Raw genomic sequence first — 19,836 nt, forward strand, 5'->3', positions numbered from 1 at the left:
CAAAATATTAAGTGAAAACAAAGTAAGTAAGAATCTCCGCTAACCCTGCACGTATAGAGCACCTCAGTAGAGTCACAAACATTTTTATCAGACAACGTGGAGACATGTTAACGGTCACGACACTGATAAGCCAAGAATGTGGCATGCAGAGAAACCAACTGTTGGAGTACTTACAGAAAGCGGAGCGTCCGTTGAGAGCTGTCCACGACGCAGCCCTGTCGTAAGGCCTGTGTAGGTGGTGGTGGTGCGGGTGGTGGTGCAGATAATGTAGCGGATGGTGAGTGTGGTTATTGTTGTTGCTGAACAGTGTGTTGGTCGAGTTGTGGTTGAGAAACAAGTCTTTATTTTTCTTAGTGAGGTTGAGGTCGGAGTTCGCGAGGTTTGTCAGTCCTATAACGTCCATGGTAGACGTAGAAGACGTAACTGCTGGCGGGGTATCACGACCGCTTCCACCGCTGCCGGCCATATAGTTGGTGAGGGTCACCTCGCTTGCACTTCTTAGTTCGGTCTTCATATTATACGATTTGGTCATAAATTGCACTCCTCTGTTTGTCATTCAAACGCAAAACTATACCGAGCCTTTGATTCAGACTTGTACCTAAAGCAATGTCAGAGTCGCAGTCTTAAATATTGAAGAATAAATATAAATGAAAATAACGTCAGTAAACAAACTGGAATCTGTCCTCCCACCACACGCAAAAACACATACAATTGTTTGTTTCAGAGAGATATATTTTTAGGCTGTTATTCACGTGAGTCGCGACCCAGAATCTGTTGAATATTCATTTTTAAGCTGTTCGTATCACTCCCTTTCGCAGTTACTCATTATCAGTTGTAGAGTGAAGTAAGCAAACCACTCTTGCAGAGACACTATAAACTCACTGCACGTATTGAAAGCATTACGTTCATTCCTTTCTTGATAACATCGCAGTTAATTTCGTCCACACTTGTTACCTGGAAATTAAAAAAAAAGACTTGTTAGCGACAATACATAAAATTAACTTCTAGTTATTAACAAATGCATAAAACGAGTAGTTAAACAGTATCACTGACCACAGCTAATTATTCAGGTTACAAAAACGACTGTAAATTTTTCAAACGTCATCATAGCCTATATGGCTTATAAGCTGTGAGGAATTAGGCTGTTTCAGTCTTCACCCTTGTAAAGATCACGAACTAACGCTTGATATCTTCAAGTAACGGGACTCCATGGTCATATTGTCTATATGACACAAAGCCACTGCTTAAGACGATACAGGGTAAAATACGGATAAGGAACACACAACCCAGTTACTAAAAGAGAGAATCTTTTAAATAACTACTCGTACTTCTTGACGTAGGAACGATTACTTCTTAGTTAAAAAAACAACTGAAACTAAAACACAATTACAAATTTCACATAAATCGAAGTCTGCTTGACTTAAACTGTAATAATAATAATAATAATAATAATAATAATAATAATAATAATAATAATAATAATAATAAAATGAAATACAAGGCATACATTTCTAAAAATAAAATCATATTCTATTGTATAAAATTTTACATTACGTTCAGTTTCAATATCGAACGAGAATGTTTATATTACTTTCATACACCCTGTATGCTGTTGTGACGTGGAATAATATATCAGTTTCTTACAACACAGTAAAATATGCATGCACAAATTTAAGTATTAATTTCGATCAATTAATTCAGAATATGTATTTTAAAGTTCTTTAATTAGAATTATGACGAGAAAATTATTTTAAAAGTATATAAGTAAAAAATTAACTTGCCTTTGAGATCCATTACCACGTATTGAATTGACCTATTGTTAGATTCACACTGCTCTCGTAAGCGAAGATGTCGCTGCGAGCGCTTCACGCAACTTTCACAGGTACACAGGGTAATAATACTTGTTTGGTACTGACTGAACTGCAGTAGTGTGATGGTCAGGTTATTTGCTACTTGCATATTCCGCTAGCGCATGCGCAAACAGGAGCTGGGAAGGGATACGAAAGGAAGTCATGGTGGGGTAAGAAGAAAGAATGTGGAAATTTGTATATCGTTCGTACACAAATAAGGAGACAGTATCATTTCAAAGAACTACAATGCGGTTCTTTACAAGGTCATATACTGACCGTTAATTAAATATGCAGAATTTTCCAAGATTAAATTGCTGTTGGGCTTCAGAGGAAGGGAAAGAAATTACTATTTCACTTGTAATTATTTCCCCTACAAAATAAATTGAACAGAAATTTTCACCTTCTTAGAGGACGATTTAAAAGTGATTCATCATTACTCACAGGAAAGGAATGTCAACAGTAATTATGCATTCGAGAACACAAAACCATGTTGTTCAGTATAATCTAGACACATACATAAAACTAGGAGATAAAGATTAACTCATTTGATGAAATTATTGAATACGGAATGGAAGAGTACGAGTTCGAACCTTGGGCCTATTCCACAAAAAGTATTGTGTTGTACATTACTTACAAGTAAATTCTCTAGTAAGTATTAAAAATACTAGAGTTTCTGTTCCATAAAAGACTCATCTACAGCAGTACTTTACCACTGTATATTTACAAATTACCAACGAAGTTTCACGATTGTGATCCACAAAGTACTAAAATTTGTAACTTACTAGTGGATTGTCAAGTATTCTCTACCAATGAAAGGAGACTAATACATACATGTACTAATGCGATTTAAATATATTTATTTCATAATATTAAGATAGAGTTTGATAAATATGTGCTATAGAATATCTTTTCTTGCTTTTATTTCCTACAAAAGATAGACCTACAGTAATTTCATCTCCTTTGACACCATTTCAGTAATTTTGCAGTGTTTGTAATTTCGTAACAATTAGGCCTAAGTTTGGAGGTGAAGATCGTTATTAGTGGCATCTGTTGGCTAATGGGAAACTATCAAGGAGCATTATGTGGGGATCTCGAAAGAACATGATGATAATAATAAGGAAGTAAATTTTTCATTATTAAAGAAGAAAACTAAAATAAATAACACTGCAGGTTACAAAATTCATAGAATCTACGAATCTTTGCTATATAACCTATCTTAAAGTACATTACGATTAAAGAGACAAACATAACCTAATTCGATGAATGAAATAAGATAACAAGCTGTTTCATCGTGGCTAAAGAGAAAGACTTGTCAGCCACGCTGTTACATGTTATGACGTAGTATGTTTATTAGTGTGACGTCACTAGTAGCGATTCACTGGTAATGTACAACAAACTTTAATTCTTTCGTGGAACAGAAATATATAACTCCATAGTTTAAAACATCTTTCATCAGTAATTTGTAATGTACAACGCCATATCTTTGTGGAATAGACTCCAGGTTAGAAGCAATTCAGCCTTCTGTGAAATGGGTAACTGCGACTTTTTCGTTGTGACTGAACGTGAGGCTATCCGCTCTACTTACCTCCTCTTGTGTACGGGAAGCATAGAAGTTTATGCAATATTAGAACTAACATTGTTGCCCCTAATTTACGAGAAACACTCACTTCGTTATGTTATAGTTCATACTATATAAAACTGTGTTATATTAAACTTCACTATCGTGTATTAAGTTATAACTTTTGAGCACAATCTTACTTTGATCCCAGGCTTTGTTTTAAATGAAGTCTTGTGTTGTTTTTGATAGAGATACGATATTAAAACGAGTCCATGTCATAGGCGCTCCATTTCATATCCGTATCTAGTATACACTGAAAAATACATTACTATGCTAAGAGCAAGCTCCATCAGTAGTTACGATATACTTTTGTAATTGGATTTACAATAAAAGAATCTCACTGTACATTATAACTATTTTCTACATTGAAGGAAATTTTCTATTTGTTCACGCGTAAAGTGCTGAGAAAAAGCATAGTTAGAGAGTGTTGAGGAATTGACAATTTATACTGTTCTTGCTGAAGACTCAATTTGGCAAATATCAAGGAAGCTTGAGTGAGACCGTCAGTCCATGCTGCGCCAATGTGCAATGCAGCTACTCGGTTTCGTGATTCCAATCCGAAAAGTTTTTGCGAATGTATTTAATTGACGCAGAACTACGTCTATCTCTTCAATAGGTACGAGTGGAAGGAGAATTTGGGAATTGACTGCGACATAAAAATGTAACCCCCTTTGTTCGACTTGAATTAGGCCTAAAATCTTGTTCTCCTTGTTTTACCCTTGTTCTCCTTTCCCTTTTTCTCTTTGTATTCCTCTTGGCAACGAAAAATATAAATATCTTTCCACATAATAATTAACATATTTTTAATAGATTCTAACTTCGTCATTTTGTTGTAGTAGTTTATTGTTGGCCTATTAAAAACACGAAGAAAATCGTTTAATCGTTTCGTTTGCCGTTTCTCTGATTTGATGGCTATTCTGTAATTTTGATTTCAAATAAAGAACTATTTGGTTTTTAGCAGAAGTATCTTATTTTACTTATATGAGCCTCGTTTCCAGTTTAATTAATCTGTATATACTGAATATGAACAAATTCCGTCCAACAATTTAAGAGAAATCGCTGTACACGCATGGACAGACATAAATGTAGTTGATATGTGGAATCATTTTTTCCATATCAACGATACTGAAGACATTTATTTCTACGAAAAGTATTGAAATTAAATTTTTCAGCAACATAATACTTTCTTTTTATTCTCTGTATAATGAGTAAGTAAAATTGGTAGTTTTAGATTCGTTGCACTCTTTCTGCAAGTCAAAGATTTATGTAAATATACTGTATGTGGAATATCATGATCCAATAACTAGAGTTTCTAATGAATATTCAAAGACCAGAAATTATAACACGACTAAATACTTAATTGATCCTTTAATGACTTCCTGATTCATTCAAGGTAATAAAATTGTAACTGCATTCAACATTACGATTCCTATCTTCCACGTGCTTTCCATTTTATGAATTGCAACAAAGCTATTATATGTCACTATTTTAAGACTAATAATCCATGCTATTTAATACCGGTATCCTAATATTTTCAGAATTATAATAATCATCAAATCAACATTTCGGTTGGAAATGATACATTATTTCTCGATGGTTTTATTGATGTGTTCTAATTTTGAATAACGACTTAATGTTTTAAATTAATAAAATGATACTGCTAATTTTCTGTCCTCTTTATTCTTAATAGAAAATATGAAATACTTTAAAATATTTAACTTTACTCTGACAGACGAAGATTTTTGGTAAAAATTTGGAAAACTCATTATTTCTATTTCAGTATAGATAAATAATGGAAAAACTATTTTTGTTAAGTTTATTTATAAGGTGAGTTGGGGTAAGTGCAATTTCAGTCCATATCTTTGTAGTTCATTTGAGATTCGTCCTACCATCTCGGGGAGTATTAATCTTACTCCCTGAACACCGTTTATTGCCGAAATACATAACTTATCAGAAAAAAAATTAATAAAATAAATTTGAAACGTACATTTGTAGCTCAAAGAACAGAGAATACGCACTTGCCCCTTGATTATGTCCTATCCTTTACTACTGAAAGTTACAGCCTAGAGATGCTCTTGCCACCATATCACGGGGCAACTGCATATCCTCAATATTATAATGGTATTTATTTGTTTCATAAAATATGCTTCGGCCATTTACGCAATTGACAAGGTAAAACTACACAGAATTAACCACTTAATATACCAATAAAATCTTATTTTAAAATTACAAAGGACTCAGGTATTACTATGCACCGAAGTTGAACTTTCATATTTAAAGGGTGCACTTACCCCAACTTACCTTACATTCTTTAACATCTGTTGTCATATCGCGTATGTAGGATCTTTGGGTATATCAGTAAGCCGTTTTTACTATTGTTGAGTTCCTGTTTTTATTGTCGTGTGTTACAGATAGCTTGTGTTCATGTAACTGATTTTAGATTCTCATTAATGTTTGTGATATTGGTGATTAAGGCGGTAATGAGTCATGATATGTAAATTTCAATCCAGCTTTTGCCTTTGTGACTGAGAGAAACCATGAGCAACTTCAGTCAGATTGGCCGACCATGGGGTTTTAATCCGTGATTTCCCGAATGCGAGTCTCAAACGTTACCGTCTGGGCCACCTCGCTCGGTAGTGGGAATACTTGTGAACAATTTAGAATTTATTTCTCATAACACAACAATTATGCAATTTATTTTCAACACAGACTTGTAACACTGCAGTGCAGATTTAGATTTTGGGTTATATTTGGGATGAGTCAATCTATGGTTTTTGTACGTCTTCAGACAGGCCACTCAACACTAAATCATTTCCATGCCTTCTGCAAATAAAAACATTGCAACAGTCTTTCGCAGAACCTTCAAAATATAGTTATTACCGGCTTTCTATTTTCTATTTAAAGGTTGCTGCAGTCTCACAAGTCTGCAGAGATATTTGTCCGCGCGAAGAAGAAAACTCGAGTGACGAAATGACTTCCTGTAAATTTGCCTGAATCCCTGCCTGTTCAGGGACAGTTTCTGCGCATCGTAAATCACGATACGGCTTCCGCAACTTTAGTTACTTCCCTAAAGAAGCAATGCTACATCTTTCCATCGCCCTGTAAGAATTTTTATTTAGATCGGTCTTTAAACGAAATGTATAAACTGCCCGGTTATCTAGAATCAGTTGTAATTCGGTGACTGATTAAATTTAGGCGAAATGGGTCGAGAATTCGTCACTAGATTTGTCTTTGTCACTAAAATTTTTATTAAACTTGACTTGCCTCAGCATCTAAAGTCACTGCATATGGACTGGAAACATCCTGGGTTCAACTGAACGTTTTTCATGAGAAATATGTATCGATCAATTCAGTCCAATAGTATCGAATGAGTATTCTAGTAGTCTCGTTCCAACGGGCAAAACGGTCGGAGCGCGAGGCAGTCCTCTTGTCTTCTGTCAAGATTAAGGAATCAAGAATCCTACTCTTCTAGCTTTTATGTACTGTATCTTCCGGTAAACGTATGTAGGGAAATCCAACGCTTCAATTAATTGCACATGTAAATAATCCAGCTTAACATAAAGTTTCCAGGTATCGATCAAATTCCAGCGGAATTAATACAAGAGGGTGGAAACGCATTATCTAGTGAAATTTATAAACTTGTACTTGCTATTTGGGAAAGGAAATTGTACCAGAACAATGGAAGGAATCCATAATACTACCTTTCTTTAAGAAGGGAGAAAAACTAACAGTAGTAACTTTCGAGGAATATCACTTTTATTGACGTCATACACAATTTTGTCCGATATTCTTTTGAGAAGATTAACTTTAAATTTAGATGAAATTATTAAGGATCATCAATAGATAAATCTTATGGATTGAACTCAAAATATTTTCATTATATTATATTAGATTTATCTGAATACAAAATGAATAGTAAAATCATCAATGTGGTTTTACGCGTAATAGATCGACTACTTGTCAGATGTTTGTATTCGACAGATATTGGAAAAAATATGTGAGTGTAAGGGCACAGTACATCAGTTATTCATAGATTTCAAAAAGGCATATGACTCGGTTAAGAGAGAAGTTTTATATAATATTCTTATTGAATTTGATATTCCAAAGTTTGATTAATTATAATGTGTCTGAGTGAAACGTACAACAGAATTCGTATAGGCCAGTTTCTGTCCGACGCTTTTCCGATTCACTGCAGGCTAAAGCGTGGAGATATACTATCTTTAGCTTCGCTCTAGAATATGCCATTAGGAAAGTCCAGGAAAACACAGAAGGTTTAAAATTGAACACGTTATATCAGCGGCTTGTTTATTGGATGACGTGAATATGTTAGGAGAAAATCCACAAACTATAAAAAAAAACACGGGAATTTTACTTGAAGCAAGTAATGAGATAGGTTTGAAAGTAAATGGCGGAAAGACAAAGTATATGATTATGTCTCTAGTACGAAATGGAAATATAAGAATTGGAAATTTATACTTTGGAGAGACTGAAAATATTAAATACCTTGGAGCAACAGTAACTAATATGAATGATACTGGAGAGGAAATTAAATGCGGAATAAATATGAAAAATTCCTGCTATTATTCGGTTAAGAAGCTTTCGTCATCTAGACTGCTTTCAAAAAATCTGAAAGTTAGAATTTATAAAACAGTTATATTACCGGTTGTTCTGTATGGTTGTGAAACTCACTTAGAGAGAGGAAGAGAGGTTAAGGATGTTCGAGAATAAGGTGATTAGAAAAATATTTGGTGCATTGTATTCTTCACTTAAGATAATTAGGAACATTAAATTCAGGCGTTTGAGATGGGCAGGGCATGTAGGACGTGTGGGTGAATCCAGAAATGCGTATAAAATGTTAGTTGGGAGATCTGAGGGAAAAAAACCTTTGGGGAGACCGAGACGTAAATGGGAGGATAATATTAAAATGGATTTGAGAGAGTTGAGATATGATGCTAGGGGCTGAATTAATCTTGCTCAGGATAGGGACCGATGGCGGGCTTATGTGAGGGCGAAAATGAACCTCCGGGTTCTCTAAAAGCCATAAGTATTATAGGCCTATTTAAGTTATTTTAAATCGTCGGATTTAATGTGAATTTAAGTATTCAACCTATAAAGTATGATTATAATTATCTCCGATAACTAGTTCTTTTAGACGTTTAATAATGTGTCAGTGCAATATTCGATCGTGTTAAGGTAAAAGGCTGTAACCATAAAAAATGATAGATTGATTTTTTTTACGATGTTCTATTTGTTTATGATCATTCTACGTATATGCAAAAGGATTTAACCCTCAGACAATTATTTCTGATATAATTAAAAATTCTTAGAATTTGTGATCATCACTTAATAATTATGTAGCTTGGTAAAACACAGTATCCCTCTCGATATTGGATATGCATTTTATCAAATTTAGATTTTTATTAATAATGACAATGAGATTACATTGTGAAGTAATGTGGCTTACTCACAAAAGTAAATATAATAAAATAAATAATACGCTTTCTAGCTCTCCTGAAAATTTTTCAAATTGAGGGTTACGATCTTTTACCTTAAAACCTCCATATTGTATTCAATACTGGTACTATAATATAAATTATACTTCGTGCAACAACGAATTTCGGACTGAAAGTTTTCTGAAATAGTACGATATGTTGATTGGAAGCGCGGAGTTTAACAAGAAACACAGAAAATTGTAAGTAAGCACATATCGAAACATACGGTAGCATCGTAACAGTTCAGAAACAGTTAACAGATATTTTTAGAAAATTCCTCACATGTATTCCCACTGGGCATGAACATGTGGCTACCAATTAGCTGCTAGTAGAAATTCTAACATTGTTACGTTATCCTTATTTACAAATATACTAGAGAATTTTTCTTTTCCGTCTTCGTTATTAAATTTAAGTGCCTTGTGGCAACGTTTAACAATATAATTGAATTGATATTATTTGGTTACAGTCATGTAAACTGAATGGATCTGTAAATATTTGTTTTTATCGTAATATATATGTAGGCCTATATAAATTTGATGTATAAAGGATGTATACATTTCCTCTTACGGTAGCAATATTTTTCAAGAAAGTAGATTTAGGGTAAAATAAGCACATACCCTACAGAATCCTGATCCATCACTGCACAGATTGAGCAGTGAACTGCAAATCACTCAACAAACATCCGACTGGTCAGCTGTTCTGTGAAAGACTGACGTGACAGCGATGTTTGGAAGTCTTCTTTCATATTACGGCCTCCCAAAAAGGAGAAACTTCCGAGATTTCAACTCAACTAACTTGTAAGAAGAGAAGAATCATGGGCTGTAAATCAGTCTAAGAACCCGCTGCTGAACGACAGTGTATTTATACGTGCATCCAGAAACTTGAGAAAGAGTGATTGATGTAAAGATTTTCGAAACTGCCACCATAACGTTAGTCAATGTTGAAACAAAAGTCCCCTGTTTTGCACGTCTCTAGATAAATAAGGAAGGCACGCCGACGGGTTAGGACATGCAGCGTGCTCTGCGTTGTTTACAAAGTCATTGTCTGATTGACTAAGTCATTTATTTTTTTAAACATTAGGCCTGGAAGGTGCATAAGCTGTTCATTTATATATTTGCATCTATAATGAAAGGGAAAGCGTGTTAATATCCTACTATTCTATTTGTTCTGTAAGATATCGTTCTATACTTAACACAAATAGATCAATAATGAACTATGCACGTTTGTGTATGCATCTATGCATCTGTGTGTATGCTTCCATAAATGCATATAGGCACATACCTATATACGTATATACACATAGTCCTATACAAGGTGTTCCAATATAATGTGAGGATTTTAAGAACACTGAAATTTCTAGCAATTTTGTGCTTTAGAGGAAATATTGGTTGCTATGTGACCTTCAAAATATGCCATTTCTCCCGTGATTATAGGAAATGATATTATGGTTAACTGGGCGGTGGCGCAACGTGTATTTGCAGTAACAGCACACAGAGTGATTCACGAGGATTTACCACCATTTACGGAGCTTATTTCCGAAGACATTCTGAGCAAAAAATGTCATATAAACATGTGTCCTAATCTCAATATTTTCAGAGTTACACTAATTTTAAGTTGTTAGTAAAATACCTTTTTTTCCTTTAGTTTTAAGGGTAAAAGAATATTACAAATAGAGGATAAACTATTCAGAAGTATCATCTCTTTAATTGGCTAGTGTTCTGAAGCTAAAATGTGTTGTTAATTGCTTTGTACAGATTTTGTTTTTCAATTTTTAACTAAAAATGACATCATTCTTACGCACTTATCACAAAAATTGTTACAAATCATACGACCTTACAAACTTGATTCTTTATAGTTTAATTATGTATCCTAATGTAGAGTCTTGAAGAATTTACAAGATTGGCGTGATTTGTAACAATTGTGTGATTATTGCGTAAGAAAAATGTAATTTTGTAGTTAAAAATTGAAAAAAAAAAAAAAATCTGTACGAAACAACTATGGAATTCACACGACATTTTAGCTTCAGAATACTAAGCTAATTAAAGAAATGATACTCCTGAATAGTTCATTCTTTTCCTGTAATATTTTTTCACTCTTAAAACTAAAGAATAATGGTATTTTACCAACAACTCCAAGTTCGTGTAACTCTGAAAATATTGACATTAGGATAATTAGGATACTTGTTTATATGACTTTTTTTTTCTCAGAATTTCTTTGGAAATAAGCTCCATAAGTGACGGTAAAACATTGTGAATGTCCCTGTACATTGAGTCCAAATCCATCACACATGGTCAGAGAAGATTTAAAAATGAATTTAGTGTTCCACGACGTGGAAGAATCCCTTCCCGTAACACAATTCTGCAGTGGGTGAATAAATTCAATAACACTGGGAATTTTTGTGATATATTTGCTGGTGGTCCGTGATCAATCAGTATGCCGGAAAACATCGCCAGGTATTAATTATAACCCAAATTGCATTACTAATTCTAGAATCAGCAGAGGCTATTATTCAATCATATGTATTTCCAGTACTAAGAACATTATATTCTAGAGAAGTAAATTAAATGACAAGACACGCAAATCATCCATTTCATTTAGTTGATCAAAGCCCATGACCGTTAGAAAAGCTGTGTTTAGAAGTCCATCTCGCTCCGCCAGGCGTCAATCAACTGCGTTGAATTTATCGTTCACAAGCATGTGCTGTATTTTACACGAAGATCTCAGCTTCCACCCATACAAAATCCATATTTTGAACCATCTTCGTGACACTAATAAACCTGCTCGATTAGCGTTTTGTAGAGGATTAAGTGAAGTGTTAAATGCTGATCCGGATATTCTGAAAAAACTCATTATGTCGGACGGGGCACACTTCCACCTATCTAGGTTCGTTAATAAACAGAATTTCCCGTACTGGAGTGAAGGTCAACTATGCAAGTGCTCGAACAACCACTGCATAGTGAGAAGGTAACAGTGTGGTGTGGCATTTCTGCCTCTGGAATTATCGGTCCATACTTGTTTGAAGAACGTAACCGCACTGTGACTGTCAACGCAGATCACTACCAAGAAATGTTGGGAACATTGAAACTGCCTGAGATGGATCACCATGATGAGTTTTAGTTCCAACAGGATGGGGCGACAGCACACACTGCACGTGAATCCATACACTGTATGAATATTGTTTCCTGGCGCATAATTTCACAATTTGGAGATATCGCTTGGCCACCACGGTCTCCTGATCTTACGGCAGCGGACTTCTTCTTATAGGCATATTAAAAGTAAAGTGTAAGCTAATGTAACAGACCACGCACCATAATGCAGTTACAAGTAAACATAAATAATGAAATTAGAGCCATTTTTCGTGGTTTGTTGCAGAGAGCTTTCAGACCAGATTGAAAGAATGTATTCATTGTCGTGTACTTTAAAATGTATTTTTTTCAAATGAGTAGAAATTAATAAATTGCATTCTACAGCAATGTTTATAATAAAAGTGTTGTCTATTAATTCAATGTTATTGTTCCACAATAAGGCTATGAAAATAGTCACATTCTACTGGAAGACCTTGTAAATGACCAACTTGGATAATTTCGTTATATTAAGATTCCCAAATTAAAAGATAAATAAAATGTCATAAATAATTAAAATTACAGATAATTAGTCAAAATCTGATATCGATCTTATTTCCCAAAATCATTTATCGGTAAAATATTCATATTTTCAGTAATTAAAGTGTGAACAATACCGATGCAGTACTTTTACTAACTACTGCATACTTGAAAGATCCTGGTAATTTTTATGAAATCATTGCTCACAATGATGAATCAGATTCATCTTTACTCGTGGATATTATTTTCGAACTTTCCTGCACATGATCACAAGCAATTTTTACTATCTTCTTGCCATTATTATGTTCTATTCCTTGACCACTAAACAATATAGCTGCGTTTTGCTAAGCTTCCTAACATTCCTACGCTCATTACTTGATGCACTCGTAGAATATGTAAATGAAATACACAAGTAACTGTACAGTTCATCTCTTTCCATTAATGATTCACAAATTATTTTTTTAATTATCAGTTCATATTAAATGTAAAGGAAACTATTACGAAATTAATTATACAAAATTAAATTATGAAGCCGAGTTTACACTTACGTGTATATATGTGTGCATTCATGTAGTGTGCATGTACAGTACATACACATATGTATTTATTTTACTTTCGTTTTTGCTTTGTCTTTATCTTTTCACTTTAATTCGATTTACACTGCAATATGGTGTAGAGGGGTATATTTTTAGACAGACACTAAACGGACACACATTGCAGGTCTCCTTAGTCAGCACTGCACAGGACCACCGCTGAGACAACACAGGACAGCACATGACAAGGGACAAATATCCAATCCCGTGGACGGAAGATAAATCTCTTCCATTTGCCCACGCTGGAAATAGAATCACGGACCGCTTTGATGGGAAACGTATGGACTGTCACAACAGAGCCAATGTAAAGAACATGATATTATTTCCGTATTTAATAAATTTAATTCAACAGTTCTGAGCAATCTGGGTGTAACCATTATTTTTCTCAAAGAATGATATCATGACACCATACACTGCTTGTGTATTTTGTAACTTGTTGGCGTGTACGAAAAGGCCCTACGGCCTAATCTCCGCTAGAATGAATGAATGAATGAATGAATTAATTAATAAGTAAACAAATAAATAAATAACAAATAAATAAATAAGTAAATAAATAATTACATAAATAAACAAGTAAGTAAATAAGTAAATAAATAAATAATTAAATAAATAAATAAGTATATAAATACGTAAGTAAATAAATAAATAATTAAATAAATAAATAAGCAAATAAATAAGCAAATAAATACGTAAGTAAGTAAATAAGTAAATACGTAAATAAGTAAATATGTAAATAAACAAATAAATAAATAAATCCTAGATTGAATTTCCAAATTATAAACAATTTTCCTCGAAAAAATATTAAAATTCATATAAGTTACATGTCTATACAGTAAAAGAAGAAACATAGAGTACTGAGGAAGAACTTAGTTTTTTCAACCCCGATAACAGAAAGAAGCAACTTTTAAAATATATTATATGTTAATCATTATGTAAGATTTCAGACAGATTGATGTTCTGCAATGAGGTATTAGTTGAAGACGAAGCATGGTCGAGTCCGAATGTTACGAGGATGAATGAAACTCTCCTAAAACAAAACTATGATCAATTTGAAGATTCCTTACTAACGAGGATTGTATTCTTTCAAATAAATGCACAGAAAGGAACTCATGATTGAAATTCCAGGTGTAGATTTTTGTCAAGAATGATCTGCAGTGTGATTCATTGGGCTTCAGGAGGTTTCACTCGTTTGGCATCATAAACGCAATAAGCAGTGAACCACCAGGAGATACGTAATTAAGCAAGCTCCTGTAAACCGTTAAATTACTCTGCTGTTAAATCAGTTCCGATTTCTTGACATTAAATGGGTAGAAACAATGAGCTCGTAAAGACTATTGTGACTAACTCACTGTATCGCGCCTCTAGTTTGAGTCTATCCTATTCTTTTGTTACATTAAACATGCCTTGAAAATTAGTGTCCGTATCTACTTATTTGCGAATGAGCTTTCGTATCTTGCTACCGGTTGTCCTTGAGTTCGATTCCCGTCAAGGGCATGTTTGTATTTGCAATGCACGTAACCCTCACTACGCCCTCCAGATTCGGGACTCCGACAGAGCCGGTTCATAGTACGCGGGATGAGACCTTGTCGAGTGAATTACAAGGTTTTGAGAACTCTGAACAATTCAAGAAAACACCCACTATAAAAAAATTAAGAGGCTCTTAAGAAGTCAAAGCAGCATTTGGATTGTCATATTGTTTAATAATCCAAGCATGACCTCGGATGACATGAAATTCGCCGTGATGAGGTGGCAACATCTCTAGCGTTTGTGCTGTGCAGGAAAGTCTATACAGATTGTTGTTGCGGGTGAATGTTTCATACCAGAAAATATCCTATCATAAATGAATAAAGCGTTTGTTGTTCAATCTAGAATAATTAATCTGGTTATTTTTCAAGGTCTTCCCTCAGTATATAAAATCCAAATGGGTGTGGCTGAAGTATGGCGAAGGATTCCAGTTATGAATGAAGGCGAGAAACACAAAAAGAACAGGAAACTATGATGACTGTGATGCTGTATGAAGTTACCTATTTTATATGTAAATTAGCGTACCAAATAGAAGAAGAAAAATATGCCTATCTAACTGGTAACACGGTTATTAGTTACAAGCGTAGTTCATAAATTAACATCTACATAATTTGCAACAAACAAGATTATGATACAGATTATTTCGCTGTTACATCACACTTGAATACTGTACATTTCAAAACAGTATTCTTTTATTTTTATACTTCGCATATCGACCAATCAAAATATAAAAAAATCATATTGTTTCTTGATCAACTATAATAATAATAATAATAATAATAATAATAATAATAATAATAATAATATTGCTTTGAAGTTCGCCGATTCAATCCCAATAAAGGTCTATGTACTTGTAAGGATGGTAACATCCTTAGCACGGATAATTTCAAGAGAAAAATTGTATCAAGACTGAGTATCGAACCCGGGACCCTTGGCTGAGCGCGCCAACGCTCTAACGACTGACCTACCTAGGAACTATACCAGGCCCTGACTCAATTATTTCACTTATAACCACATACCTCAAGTGGGTTGACAGTATTGTATACTGTTCGTTAACAGAAAACCACAAATTTAAGTCACATAGAGTGCACTCGATGCTGGGCTCTGACGTTCTATGAACTCACATGAGGTATGTGGATATAAAGGGAATAATTGAACTGAGTTCTGGTATTGTTCCTGGATAGCTCAGTTATTAAAACGTTAGCACGCTCAGCCAAAGATCCTGGGATCGATACCCGGCTCTGGAATAATTCTTCTCTGGAAATTATTCAAGTCAACTTTACAGGGAGCTATACCTGAAAAACCAGATTTGTATCTTTAGCATGGCTTCAGTCGGAAGTGAAATGAAGCTGAGGAACCAACGATATTAATTTAAGACACACAAAGTAATCCTGCCCCTGAATGACGTCATACGAGGAAAACTTCTCGGTCGTTTCCTCATCCAGATTTCCAGCTTCGCGGAGAAGTATTAAAGCAGACCCTCTAGCATCAGGGCTGTGTATAAAACAGTAGTGCGAATCTCCAAGTTTCTTTTGATTTTAGTTGACTGACTTTCTTGCTCTAACTACCAAAGTATGACGCTGAGGAAAATTGTAAAATTATTCTTAGGTAGTTATTGATCTATAGAGCCCGGATATTTAGGAATTTATAACAGTTAAAATAGGCAGGCAAAAAAGGAAATAAAAACGTAAAAAAGGCACAATACATTTTGAAAAAGACATAAATTTTGCATAATATATTTTAGCAACAAATTTAAATTATATCGACATAACTCACATTTATACTTCCTAGTTAACACATGTTGGCTTATAGAATACTTTTTTCGTGATTAACTGTCTTTTCACAAATTTTACATAACAAAACTATTCCATCGGTTGAAAACACAATGGGCACCAAATTCATTAACATAAACATGAAGTTTACTTTTCAATGGCTTACTGAATTTAGGCATTCTTGCTAACCGATCTTATACCTTCTGTCACCCGAAAATAACAGAGTGTTTCTAAGTCAAATTTCTTTCTCCTACAATAATAAACACGTGCAGCACAAAATTGTAACAGTAAGATTTGCAATTATGAAAGCAAACAATTCCAAATGCTATGTGAGAATTGGCTTAATATATAAATTATAAAGCTGATTGTTGGTATAGTGAAGACATGACATTATATTTGTAACTATGGATTGTTGATCATTATTCATATTACACTAACAGTAAGTTTATTAAAGCACTATTATTAGCAGATTAAGCACCGAAATAAATTTATTATTCTTATTTACTAATGTTAGTAAAGTGAGTCATTCTTTCATATATTTAAATTTCATACAGATTTCATTACAATTACCTAGAAAATTGCAAATAAACGAGAAATATTGCTTTAAAATGACAAGAAAAGGCATTTATTATTGAATTAATAAGAAACATCTTAAATAGGAAAAATAAAAATGGCCCTATCACTTTGATTTACCCCAAATCACATTTATATCTGTGAAAATAATGATTTACTTCCAGTAAAAAAGGCATTTCACCAAACATCCGGGCTCTACTGATCTAATACACGGTTTCAAACACAAAATAATGGCATCTCATCACCGTATTATAAAACAGTTTGTAAGCATTTATAAGAACAATACATCATTGTTCAAAATTTTAAGAAAGAGAGCCTCTAATTATTTCACGTGAAAAAGTTTATGAATGTAAGATACTCTGAACAGCTTCAGGTTATGATAAAGAACATACAAACTTTTAACTAAAAGTACCTGTTTTTGTATTCATTACTCTATTTTTGCTGAAACTGATCACGAAGAGAAAAAGGAATTGGTTAGGTCACTGGCTGAGAAGAAACTGTCCACTGAAGGATGCACTGGAAGGAATGGTGAACGAGAGAAGAGTTCGGAGCAGAAGAAGCTATATGGATCATATGCGGACAAAGAGAGGAAGGCAGAAAATAGGAAAGATTGCAGAATGCGACTTTGCAGTGAAAGATTTGCCATTTGGCAGAACACTATTAAGTATGTACTCTATTTTTTTTTAGAAGTCAGGCTTTGAAGTTTAATTGGAACTCACGTTCTTTGTTCACAACTGTACTTATTCATCCATCATTCATTCCGGAAGAAGTGTTTCTGGTAACGCTGAAAATCCCCCTCGCATTCTCGTTACTGCTTTAAATACAATGGCTGCTGAGACACCTGACGTCTCTCCTTTCAGGCAGTCATCAAACATTCTACTCTCTCTCTCTCTACAAGTTCAAGTGGCAAGCGCTCTGATTCAAAAGCAGTCTCCAACTTAAGAAATATGTTCAAGTACCGGTATGAATATTAAATTTATATTCTGAGGAGTAATGGCTTTATATATAATCCGATAACAGTATCATTTATAACTGAAAGCGTGGGAAATTTCAATAATTATCAAATATATAGCAATTATTATTTATAATGGCAAGAAAATCCAAAACAAGAGTCCTCATAGACAGTATGTATTACAATAGAGCTGTAAACAGGAATATGGAAATAAATTTCTTCATCCTTACCACTATTGCTTGGAAGACTGCCAAGATTAGATCTTAAGCATGATATTTTCTCATTGTTGTGATATTTACAAGTAACGCGAATTTCTGTCTTGTAGTTAGCATGACGCATTAGACAGACACACAACCAGTCATAACAAGAGATAAACATCAATAGACTACTAGAAAATACAATTCTCAGATCATTGAGCTGATAATTTTTCCGTGGATGATAAACTCTACAGTATATCAAAGAATTTCAGGAGGAAAGCGATCTGTAAAGAACGGAATCCAATGATCTAATTATACAACAAGGAGTTTCACTAATAAAGCAGCTGCATATAAAAACAAGAGAAAATTCCGAAATGTATGTATGTATGTATATATGTATGTATGTATGTATGTATGTATGTATGTATGTATGTATGTATGTATGTATGTATGTATGTATGTACAGTATGTATGTACCGGCCTCATCTTTTCAAATACCATCTCGTTACCATCAATTCCACCTACTAACTAACCTAGTAGCTAGTATACTGAACAACGTCCTAAAATAAACGAATTTAAAATGCATATATTGCATTGTTTTTTTTTTAGTTTATTTATATATGATCATATCGCGTGTTAGGATCTGTGGGTATACGAGTAGGCCGTTTTTGTTCAGTTCCTGTTTCGACTGTGTGTTGTAGATGGCTGTGTTCATGTAAATGATTACAATTTTTTATTAATGTTTATCACGCTGGTGACTGAGGCGGTGATGAATCATGGTGCCTAAATTTACAATCCAGCATTTGCCTTTGTGACTGAGGGAAACCCCCGTCAGATTGGTCGGGTTTGTACGCGGGATCTGCTGAATGCAAGTCTCAGACGCTACCGTCTTAAGTCATCTCGCTCGGTTGTATGTATGTATGTATGTATGTATGTATGTATGTATGTATGTATGTATGTATGTATGTATGTATGTATGTATGTAGTCCACATCTGTGGAGTAACGGTTAGCGTGTCTGGCCGAGAAACCAGGTGGCCCGGGTTCGATTCCCGATCGGTGCAAGTTACCTGGTTGAGGTTTTTTCCGGGGTTTTCCCTCAACCCAATATGAGCAAATGCTGGGTAACTTTCGGTGCTGAACCCCGGACTCATTTCACCGGCATTATCACCGTCATCTCATTCCGACGCTAAATAACCTAAGATGTTGATAAAGCGTCGTAAAATAACCTACTTACATATATATATATATATATATATATATATATATATATATATATATATGTATGTATGTACATGTACTGTATGTCCATGTGAATATAACACTGCGTTAGTTCCTGTCAGCGTAAAACTATTTATTCAATATATAGTATATCCCAATAGTGGTAGAGATTTAGAGATAGTTGTTGGGCGGGACATGGAGAATTCTTCAGCACTTCTCGCAATGGAGTTAGTTGCGTGCTGAAAGTATTGCCCAATTAAGCCGGTTTTATCGCCTGCCACATCACGCATTCCTCTCCAGCCATCAAATCCGTATACCATATCTCTGTTATTGCAAGCTGATTTTTACAGACTTAGATTAACAAAGCATAATTCGATTTCAGCAAGTTGTCAAAGGTCATGAACCAAACATCAGCCATCAGTTTAATGTGTAAATTTCCCAGCA

The 19,836-nt window shown here is 34.2% G+C and overlaps 1 protein-coding gene across 2 annotated transcripts in view; it reads right to left on the bottom strand.

The window, feature by feature from the left end:
- LOC138701771 (sodium-independent sulfate anion transporter-like) overlaps window positions 1-19,836 on the bottom strand; it is a 303,572-nt gene that overhangs the window by 112,328 nt on the left and 171,408 nt on the right. The window contains exons 1-2 of one of the 2 annotated variants that reach the window (XM_069829019.1): window positions 1,782-1,916; window positions 175-954 (exon numbers count right to left, since the gene is read on the bottom strand). In XM_069829019.1, the coding sequence (XP_069685120.1) occupies window positions 175-556 (382 nt within the window). In that variant the 5' untranslated portion in view covers window positions 557-954; window positions 1,782-1,916. Of the gene's footprint in view, window positions 1-174; window positions 955-1,781; window positions 1,917-19,836 lie in introns of those variants that run through there. The other variant, XM_069829018.1, reaches the window with a different exon arrangement.

The sequence above is a fragment of the Periplaneta americana genome, chromosome 6, assembly GCF_040183065.1.
Source record: "Periplaneta americana isolate PAMFEO1 chromosome 6, P.americana_PAMFEO1_priV1, whole genome shotgun sequence".
NCBI lineage: Eukaryota > Metazoa > Arthropoda > Insecta > Blattodea > Blattidae > Periplaneta > Periplaneta americana.